At 41.5% G+C, this 11,351-nt stretch overlaps 1 protein-coding gene across 1 annotated transcript in view; it reads left to right on the forward strand.

The window, feature by feature from the left end:
- The window catches only part of LOC121001209, a 119,013-nt gene extending 109,629 nt beyond the window's left edge, over nucleotides 1-9,384 (forward strand). The window contains exons 16-17 of the mRNA XM_040432174.1: nucleotides 3,172-3,927; nucleotides 7,675-9,384. Coding sequence (XP_040288108.1) covers nucleotides 3,172-3,927; nucleotides 7,675-7,733 — 815 coding nt within the window. The 3' untranslated portion in view covers nucleotides 7,734-9,384. The remainder of the gene's footprint in view (nucleotides 1-3,171; nucleotides 3,928-7,674) is intronic.
- Nucleotides 9,385-11,351: the final 1,967 nt, after the last annotated feature.

An 11,351-nucleotide genomic window follows, 5' to 3' on the forward strand; every position in this document is an offset into this window, starting at 1 on the left:
AGACTCCCTGATCACCCTCCTGTAAGGCTCCATTCAGTAATTTTTTTGGCACAAGTTAGCGGAAATTGATTTTTATTTTTTATTTTTTTTGTTTTTTCTTACAAAGTCTCATATTCCACTAACTTGTGACAAAAAATAAAATCTCACATGAACTCGCCATACCCCTCACGGAATCCAAATGCGTAAATTTTTTTTGACATTTATATTCCAGACTTCTTCTCACGCTTTAGGGCCCCTAAAATGCCAGGGCAGTATAAATACCCCACATGTGACCCCATTTCAGAAAGAAGACACCCCAAGGTATTCGCTGAGGGGCATATTGAGTCCATGAAAGATTGAACTTTTTGTCCCTAGTTAGCGGAAAGGGAGACTTTGTGAGAAAAAAAAATCAATTTCCGCTAACTTGTGCCAAAAAAAAAAAAATCTTCTATGAACTCGCCATGCCCCTCATTGAATACCTTGGGGTGTCTTCTTTCCAAAATGGGGGCACATGTGGGGTATTTATACTGCCCTGGCATTTTAGGGGCCCTAAAGCGTGGGAAGAAGTCTGGGATCCAAATGTCTAAAAATGCCCTCCTAAAAGGAATTTGGGCCCCTTTGCGCATCTAGGCTGCAAAAAAGTGTCACACATGTGGTATCGCCGTACTCAAGAGAAGTTGTGCAATGTGTTTTGGGGTGTATTTTTACATATACCCATGCTGGGCGAGATAAATATCTGTCAAATGCCAACTTTGTATAAAATAAATGGGAAAAGTTGTCTTTTAGAGAAATATTTCTCTCACCCAGCATGGGTATATGTAAAATGACACCCAAAACACATTGCCCAACTTCTCCCGAGTACGGCGATACCACATGTGTGACACTTTTTTGCAGCCTAGGTGGGCAAAGGGGCCCACATTCCAAAGAGCACCTTTAGGATTTCACAGGGCATTTTTTACACATTTTGATTTCAAACTACTTCTCACGCATTAGGGCCCCTAAAATGCCAGGGCAGTATAACTACCCCACAAGTGACCCCATTTTGGAAAGAAGACACCCCAAGGTATTTCGTGATGGGCATAGTGAGTTCATGGAAGTTTTTTTTATTTTTTGTCACAAGTTAGTGGAATATGAGACTTTGTAAGGAAAAAAATCAATAAAAAAAATCATTATTTTCCGCTAATTTGTGACAAAAAATAAAAAGTTCTATGAACTCACTATGCCCATCAGCGAATACCTTAGGGTGTCTACTTTCCGAAATGGGGTCATTTGTGGGGTGTTTGTACTGTCTGGGCATTGTAGAACCTCAGGAAACATGACAGGTGCTCAGAAAGTCAGAGCTGCTTCAAAAAGCGGAAATTCACATTTTTGTACCATAGTTTTTTTTACCCAAACATTTTTTTTTTTATCAGACATGTAGCACAATAAATTTAGAGAAAAATTTATATAGAAATGTATTTTTTTATTTTTATTTTACAACTGAAAGGGAAAATGTAATTTTTTTTGCAAAAATTTCTGTAAATTTAGATTAATAACAAAAAAAGTTAAAATGTCAGCAGCAATGAAATACCACCAAATGAAAGCTCTATTAGTGAGAAGAAAAGGAGGTAAAATTCATTTGGGTGGTAAGTTGCATGACCGAGCAATAAATGGTTAAAGTAGTGTAGTGCAGAAGTGTAAAAAGTGGTCTGGTCATTAAGGGTGTTTAAGCTAGGGGAGCTGAGGTGGTTAAAGGCTATGGACACTGGCAGTTTCTTATTATTACTTTCTAAGGGCTCATGCATATGGCAGGTCCGCAATACACATGGAACTGGCCGTGCGCACCCTGCATCACGGATGCGACCTCCAAACACGGATATGCAGTGCGGAAGCAAGGATCGGAACCCCAAGGAAGCACTACGGAGTGCTTCTGTGGTGTTTCTGGCCGTGTCTCCGCACCGCAAAAAAGTAGTGCACTACTTTTTTTGCGGTGCAGATCGCAGACCCCATTAAAGTGAATGGGTCCGCGACCCGCATGCAGCTGCCCCATGGTCGGTGCCGATGCATTGCGGACCGCAATTTGCGGTCAGCAGCACGGGCTCGGCCAGCACATGGTCGTGTGCATGAGCCCTTAAGCTAAAAATTTTCTATTTGATTTCTATTACAAATTTCCAACAGTTTCGTCTTAGACAGCCTTCTGGTTTCGTGGACTCTACAGGTTTTTTCTAGTTGTCAGCCCAGCCAAATCCAACAATTAGATTGTGTAGCCCTTAGCTCTTTTACATAGAAAATAAACAGAACTTAATGTACCAAAATGTTTGCTTAATGCTTTTTTTCTTAACTTAAAAGGTTTGTCCAGGATTTTAATATTGATCTATCAGGATAGGTTATCAATATCAGATCAGTGGGGTCCGGCACCCCTGCTGATCAGCTGTATGAGGACTACTTTATTATTTAAAATAATAATTTTAATTTATATAATGCCACCATATTTACAGCACTTTACAATTCTGTAATACTTTATGCTGCCTGTTATTAGGTGTCACACCCAGTTTTTTTGGTGGCAGTTTTTAATTTAACGCAGTTTGATCCAAAGCTAGAAGTGGGTTGGAAGGGAATTCAAACTGTAAAGGATGTACTTGTGGGTCCAGCAGGAGGGAGAAATAGAAGTCTTTCCTTTCTATTTGTCGTTTCCTTCCAACCCACTTCTGGGTTAGGCCAATAAAACTGCATTAAAAACTGGCACAAAAGCTGTGTGCGACACCTCCCTTGGGGCTCCTGCACACAACCTTACCTGGTCCGGGAAAGAAATGTCCTGCATCATAGTGATTTATTAAGTACGGTGCACGACCGAGCATGGTGATGTGTGTGAGCCCTTAAGGAGTTAAACCTAGGATCCAAGGACTTTGAAAAAAGTTGCATAAAGTAATAACCCCCCCCCCCCCCCCATTAAGTGGAGTAGTTAGGATTTCTGCATCAAACGATGAATTAAGAAAGTACTGTACTAATGTCCGTTATTGACCGGCAGTGTTTTAGGCATTCTTGAACAGAGTGGCTCTCTGCAATCTGCCATATATTTACCTGATATTAACCTGAAGGGGTTAATATGCAGGTTTATATTTTAGAATTCAAGGCATGTGCAAGACCAAAATGCTACAAACAAAACTGTACTGAAATGTAAAAATAAAGTTTGTGTAATATGATATGTTACAGATGTGGCAAAATGGGAGTCACTTTTTTCAAATCATCGTCCAGAAACAAGTAATTCCATATTCTCTTGGGGTCCAAAATCACCATCATTAAATACGGAATTATCCCCATCAGTTGAAAAAGAAGAGCATTCCAGAAGAGCTTCTTTTGATGCATTGTCTGCATTCACCTTGTTTTCTCAAGAGGGACAAGAACATGGTAGTGCTAGCTGTCGGCCAAGTTCAGACAGTTTTTCATCACTTCCAAGTCCTGGTTTCAGATCTGACAAAAGTCCTCAGTATGACACCAAGCAAATGGGGGAGAGAGGTCAAGAATGGCCTTGTACATCAAACACTGTTTATAATGAAGCTGAGACTACGGATGTGGAAGTAATGCATACTGAACCAGAACAACCTGATGATGAATGTAAACAGACTTCCGATGTAACTAAATCTCATCAGGATTCAGAAGCTGAAATCAGTTGTGACCAATTATCGGAGGTCAATGCTAATGAGGCTGAAGCACCCAAATCCAGTCATTTTCTTGATGCAACCTCTAAACTTTCTGATTTGCAATCAAGTGAAAGTAGGCACTTGGACATGAAATCTCATAGCCAAGATGCAGATTCCAATGTCCTAGGTAATACTTTATCATCAGGAAAGTTGCATGCATCTGGAAGGCAACTTAGCCCAGAGGTTCTTCAGCTTTTCAAAGGAAAAGACACTAACAGTATTGTTCATATCCTGAAGACACTGTCCCCATTTTACCCTGCTCTTCAAGGTATGCTCTTAAGAATTTGATAATTGCTTATTTAAAGGGTTTTTCTGAGAGTTAAGATATTGATGACCTATGTTGAGGATATGTCATCAATATTTAATCTGTGGGGTTCCAACACTTGGCACCACCGTTGATCAACTGTTTGAAGAGTCTGTGATGCTCTGGTAAGAGCTGCAGCCTCTTCACAGCATACCAAGCACAGTGCCACTAATTGTAGAGCAGCTGTGCTTGGTTTTGCAGCCCAACCCTATTCACTTAAATGAGACTAGCTGCTTCTAGGCCATGTGGTCAATGAACATGACATCACTGGCCTAAGAAGAGGCTACAGTGTGCTGCAGCCTCTTTGAACAGCTGATCATCAGAGGTGCCAGGAGTCAAACCCCATACTGATCAGATATTGGTAGCCTATCCTGAAGTTATGTCATTAATATTTTAGGCTTAGTTCACACTACAGTGATCTGATCAGTGATTGTGAGCCAAAACCTGGCTTCTTTTAAGGGATCTTCAAACTACAATGCTATATCCAAAACTGCCACCAATGTCTCTTAGCAAGGGAAAATGTATGGGAGGGGGGGGGGGGGGTTGGCAGTTACAAAAATGTGCAATCGTAATAGAACAGTCTACACTTCTGCCACATGATTGCTTCTGGGATTTTGGTTGTAGTTATCCAACACTGAATAGAGGAATGCACAGGCATATGCCATACATGTGTGATCTATGGAGGTCTTAAATGTTCATTGGCAGTGGGCATTGGCACTAGATTTTATAGAAACATTGATAATAGTTTATATTATTCATTGAATTTTCAAGCAAATGTGCATACTTAGTAAAGGTTTGGGAGACTCCATTGCATGAATTATTTCTTCATGATTTGTAGTCCATACACAGTTTAGAGGTTGTCCAGGTATTATTTTTTTAAATTCTGCCCCCCAGCCATTGAGACCGGTGCAGAAATCCATACTTGCCTTGCACCCCCTGCTCAGATGTGGCTCCCGGGCTGTCTTCACTGGACTTCCGGTCCCAATCTGTCAACTACCTGCATGTATGAAGGCATATATGCTTCCGCCGCCAATGACTTACCTTAGCTATGGCATGTCCCCAAGTGGCATGTCATTGATGGATCATGTGCCGCTTGAGGACACATAATTGCAAAGGCCAGTCATTGGCTGCAGCGTCGTACATGACCAAATCCATGTCTCTTGACTTCCTGCATGGATGGAAAGTCCAGTAAAGACAGGTGTGTATGGATTTCTCCACAAGTCCCAATGGCAAGGGGAGATTTAAATACAAAACAAAACTGGAGAACCCTTTAAAGGCGATTTGTCAGCAGTTTTTAGCATGCTAACCTGTTTACAGTACTAGGCAGGGAGAGCAGGACAAACATGTTTGTGGAACTTTAATCAGGAAGTAGTGTTCTGAAAATTTGGGGCATGGCTTCACTGCGATTTTGGCGACAACCAAAGATTACAATGTAGCAGGGCTGCCATAAGAATTTAATTTTTTGCAAAAGACTCATTGTTGTCACAGCAAGCGTGCGGGTCGTGATGTGACCTCATTGATTCCTATTGCAGCCCATCTGCACTGCAATCTTTGGTTGTACGATAGCTGTCGCTGCTACAGTCTTTGTAGATGCGCCCTTATTCGTCTCCAAAAACAGTAAAGGTCCAGCTGTTTGTTAGCAGTTGGTGGTGTGTCCCTACATAGTCTGACACTTGCAGCGCTGATTAAATAATGTCAGACTGTGCAGGGATACACCCCCACTGATAACACCTAGATGGACCTTTATTGCAAACTGCTGACCATTCTATTCATAAACTCTTAGCAGGAATAATAAAGAATGACACGAGTCATAAGAATAGATGCTCTAGAATTGTTATTACATGAGGATTGCAAGTAACTTCTAAAACAGACTGTCGGGTGAGGTGACAGGTCCTCTTTAATTGTCCTGGAGGCCGAGCTTCACTGTGACGTAATCTGCATGCAGCTGCTTCACAGCCACCCCTCTGTATGACAGCTGTAGCATCCAACCAGGAGACCACTACAACGGTCACTGAGAGCAGAGGGGAGGGGTTGTGATGCAACTCAATGCAGAGAGCACATCACAGTGAAGACCTGCCTACAGTGAACTTGCAGGAGCAAAAATTTTAATTGTCAGAATCAAAGTGACCACCAATATGCCTTTTTACTGTGGTCACTAAAGGGCCTGAGGCTGGGCCACCATAAAAAAGATGCAGCCCAGCCTAAGGCCTTTTAGTGCAGCGGAGGCATGGCTGTAACATTAGAACCTCACTCCTGGTCTAATGGTCCAGACAAGCAGGAACGCTGTTAAACCCCTTACATGCTCGCAAAAGCCCTCTGTCCCCCTTCGGCACCCCACAAATGAGATTGCGAGTTTTGCAGATGTGTGCGCACTCTGGCGCAGCCTGCCCGTGAATGTCAGTATATCACTGACTTTAAAATAAATTTCACTATAGAAAAAACGCAAGTTCCCTTGTAGGTTAAAAAAAAAAGTAAGAAAAAAAAAATTGGTATTAAAAAAATAAATCCCCCCCCAAAAAATTATCTATTGAAAAGAATGCTTTTCAATTGAAAAAAATAGAAAAAAATATAATCTCCACATATTAGGTATTGCTACATCCGTAACCACCTGCACTACGCAATTATCATATAATTTATCCTGATTTTGGGCGCCGTTAAAAAAAATAAAAATAAATTGCTTCTTTTTGCTTATTCACCACAAATAAAATAAGCAATAAAGTGTATATCCCCAAAATGATGCTAATGAAAACTGCAAGTTGTCCCTCAAAAATCAAGCCTGCACACAGCTCTGTACAAAGTAAAATAAAAAGTTAGGGGTCTTGGAATGTAATGATGGAAATGCACTTTCTTAAAAAATAAATAAAAAATTATTATTATCATTATATATATATATATATATATATATATATATATATAATTTTTTTTTTTTTTTTTTAATTGTACAAAAGTAGTAAAACTTCAGTACAATCAGTATTTGGCATCGCTGTAATCGTACTGACCCAGAGAGTAAAGTTTGTAAAAAAAAAATGAAATCCACTAAATTTTAAACTCTGTGGTGGTATTGCTGTTTTTTCCCATCCCCCTTCCAGAAAGAGTTAATAAAAGTGAATCCATGTTATGTGTACCCCAAAATGGCACCATTAAAAACTACAACTTGTTCTGAAAAAAAAAAAACATAAATAAAAGTTATAGCTCTTGGAAGGTGACAAAAGAATGAGAAAAAAAAATAGCTTGCTCATCAAACAGGCTGGCCACTAAGGGGTTTATATTATTAATGCTACTTCTGATGATAAAAGCTCCACAAAAGGTATGATTGTCTTGCTCTCCCAGCACCTAACTAGTGCTGTCAGCAGTTACCATGGTCTAAACTGCATATAGACCACCTTTAAACTGAAAGTGTATATACAATATGAATACAGTTAAGATATAATTCTGATAAGATTCCAATTACCGTATTTGCTTGAAGTTGCTTGGAATAAATGTTACATTACTTTTTCTGCTTTTATGAAAAGATGTGAATTACATTTATCACCACCAGTAAACAAGCTATATCGGAAATAAGGGCTCAGTGTTTGGCGTCTGTACTGGAAATGATCTCTGTTTGCAGCTTGGCTTTAGCTCATGAATATATCTGACAAGGCATATGCAAATAATACTGAGTAAAGCAAAATGTAAATGTAGCATTTTTTTTTTATTTTTCTCCCTTTTTAGAGCTGGATCTTGAAGAGTTTGCAAAAGTGCTAAGCGAGACTGGAGCTGTAACTGAGTGAGAAAACCATGCGCTGGAGCTCTGGTACAAGAGCAAGCAAATGTTTTGCAAGATGACTGTCTATAATAAACATGTTCTTAAACATGAAGCTTATTAGTACTTCTGTACTGAACGTATAACTGCTCTCAAAGTATTTTTGCAATATTGAGCCAAATGAAGATTTTCCTTTTAAAGTTCAAAGTTAGGCTAGGTTTACACACACTTAGTAATTTCGGTTCCGTCAGAGGAGCAGACCAATGAAAATAACAGGATTGCAGGATTTGGCACATAACTGACATGAATGGAGCTGAATAGACTATTTTCTATAATGGAGTCCATTTGGTTTTTGTTCGGGACACCACCCTTTTACCGGACAAAAAAGGTCTGCATGCAGGACTCTTTTTGTTCGGTCTTTAATGGAATTTTTGATGGAGGCCTCAAACAGAGCCTTCAATGTCTATATGAACAAGCCCTTACATTACACTTGTGTTATCATAGATGCAGCCTACAACTATCAGGGTACTTGATGCAATTTTAAGAATAGTAATTTTGATAACCCTGGATTTGATTCATGTAAATGTTTAAAAGTTTATCCAGCAACAGTTAAATCTATACTACTGCCCTAAACCCCTATATTTTAAAGGGGTTCTGTAACTCATCAGCATCTGAATGACACCCAGGACCCCCGCTGATTAGCTGTTTAAGAAGGCAGCGGCACTCGCAAAAGATTCGTGACTTTCTCGCTATTTCCAAAACGTCAGTGACTTCATGACTATTACACTGGCCTGGCTGCAGCTCAGCCCCATTGAAGTGAATGGGGTTGAGCATCACCCAGGGCAGTGAAATAGTTGGTCTGTGGGAACCGGCGAGAAGGCCACAACGCAACTGAGTGCCACTGCCTTCTCAAACAGCTGATCGGCGGGGGTCCTGGGTGGCAGGCCCCCACCAGACACTAAGGATCTATCCAAAGGATAGATCATCAGTCATAAAAAGGTGTAGAAACCTTTTAAAATCATTGAGAAAGAGTAGAACCCCATAGTGTGGAATGTATGTTGATTTGCCTGTTTTACTGTTCCCCTTGTTGGTTGGTCTCCCTGTGCAAACATTGATTGGACAGTCTCAGACCGTGCTGGGATACATCCCTTACTGTTAACACACAGTTGCTAATTTAATAATAAACCTCTAGTATGAATAATAAAGGAATGGCACAACATAGTCATAAAAGTTGTGGAATATTAGTATTTACTAAAGGAAACTTATCAGGACAAACTGTCAAACTAAATAGAAAATTAGACACTAATTAAACAAAAGGCATAACTATGTCAAGTTAAAGGAAAGTTGCAAATTAAAACAGTAGGCCATAAAAAGAGAAGGAACTACAACCTGTCAATCATATTAAACATTATGGGAGGAATTTATCACGCCCTGCACTCCAGAAAAAGTTGCAAAATAGGTATTTGCGGTTTGTTGTGGTTATATGTTCAAAATGTTGTGCCGTTTTGCACCACTCATTTGAGTAACTATCAAAGTGTGCATGGTCTGCTTTAAGTAGTTATCAATCAACCTTTTTAAAAAGATTGCAAACTTGCTCCAGTAGGGGGTTGTGGTGGCGTAAAAAAACAAAACTGCATTTCTAGATAAGGGTTAGGTTTAAAAGGGTTTTCTGAGACTTAAATACTGATAGCCTGTCTTGGATAGGTCATCAGCATCTGATCGGTGGGGGTCCAACACTCCCGCTGATCAGCTGTTTGAGAAGGCATCAGCGCTCCAGTGAGTGCTGCAGCCTTCTCCTTGCTCACCAAGCACAGCGCAATACATTATATAATGGCTGTAATTGGTATCGTAGCTCAGCCCCATTCACTTCTATGGGGATGAGTTGCGTCTAGGCTACGTGACCGATGAACGTGTCGTCACATGGCCTAGGGAAAGCTGAAAGAAGGGCGCGGTGCTACTGCAAGCGCCAGTGCCTTCAACAGCTGATCGGCAGGGGTCCCTGAGGATAGGTCATCAGTATAGAAGTCTGCAAACAGCATGTGAAATTTGTGTTGGCGTACTTTGTGCCAAATATATCAGACCTAACACTGACTTCAGATATTGCCCTCTATTTTCTCGCTTTGGAGAAGTTGCCCAGATATACCTCAGATGTAAAATTTAAGCCAGAAAGTCCTGTACTGCATCAAAGGGGTGATCTTCACATTGTTGATAGTGTCCCTTTTCAAATTTTGTGCTTTCTATAAAGTTGCCATATGTTAATTTCTCATTCTAAAATAAAGAATTTGATTCTGTTGTAGTGGCTAGCACAACGCATATTATTTAAAGTGAATCTGCTACCTCCAAGAACAGTTTCTTAGCAAGCATATCTACCAATGTAGGGTAGATGCCATGAAACGTGCTTCTTTTGTTTTTTATGCAAATACTGTTTTTGGTGTACTGTGGGTGGGGCCACTATTCTGTGCATCGTTGCTTTGCCAGTGAGGTTGCCCAGCACTGACCCTTACTGTTTGATTGACAGTCCGAGATTTTTAGAGCAAGTTGCAATGACACAAGGGAAAACAGGTGTATCTAACAGAGTGGTCCTGCCCACTATGCATGAATAAAAAAAAAAAATTTCACATGAAATGTATGGTTATTTTGGGGCACTGTAGCTTGACGGATCAGAAGGAGGGACAAATAAATGATGTCAACCAGGCCAGAAATGCAAAATAGTGTCCCAGTGACAGTGGTGAGGTGGCAGCAGCATGAGGAGACCACAGAGTGGAACAGTAAATTAGTGGTGAGATGGCAGCAGCATAATGAGACCATAGAGTGGCCCAGTGACAGTGGTGATGTGGCAACAGCATGAGGAGACCACAGTGGTGATGTGGCAGCAGCATGAGACCACAGTGGCCCAGTGACAGTGGTGAGGTGGCAGCAGCATGAGGAGACCACAGAATGGTGAGGTGGCGGCAGCAGCAGCATGAGGAGACCAGAGAGTGGCACAGTGACAGTGGTGAGGTGGCAGCATGAGGAGACTAGAATGGTGAGGTGGCAGCAGCATGAGGAGACCACAGAGTGGTGATGTGGATGCAGCATGAGACTACAGAGTGGCACAGTGATATAGTGAGATGGCGGCAGTATGAGGAGACCACAGAGTGGTCCAGTGACCTAGTGGTGAGGTAGCAGCAGCATGAGGAGACCACAAAATGGTGAGGTGGCGGCAGCAGCATGATGAGACCACAGAGTGGCCCAGTGACATGGTGGTGAAGTAGCAGCAGCATGAGGAGATCAGAGTGGCACAGTGACATAGTGGTGAGGTGGCAGCAGCATCAGGAAACCACAGAGTGGTGAGGTGGCAGCAGCATGAGGAGACCACAGAGTGGCCCAGTGACTGGTGAGGTGGCAGCAGCATGAGGAGACCACAGAGTGGGGAGGTGGGGGGCAGTACTAGCTGAAGATGATGGGTGGCAGTAGGAGCACCGGATAGCAGGTGTGGCATCAGGCGGGTGGCAGCATCAGAATAGTAGCTGAAACAGGTCTCTTTTGACAAAGTGTAGGTGTGGCACCATGGATGATCTAGTCTAATGCATCAGGCACTGGTGTTTGAAAATCATGGCTGATCCACGCCTGATTGATCGTCACGTAGGTCAGCATCTCCACATTT

The sequence above is a fragment of the Bufo bufo genome, chromosome 5, assembly GCF_905171765.1.
Source record: "Bufo bufo chromosome 5, aBufBuf1.1, whole genome shotgun sequence".
Lineage (NCBI taxonomy): Eukaryota > Metazoa > Chordata > Amphibia > Anura > Bufonidae > Bufo > Bufo bufo.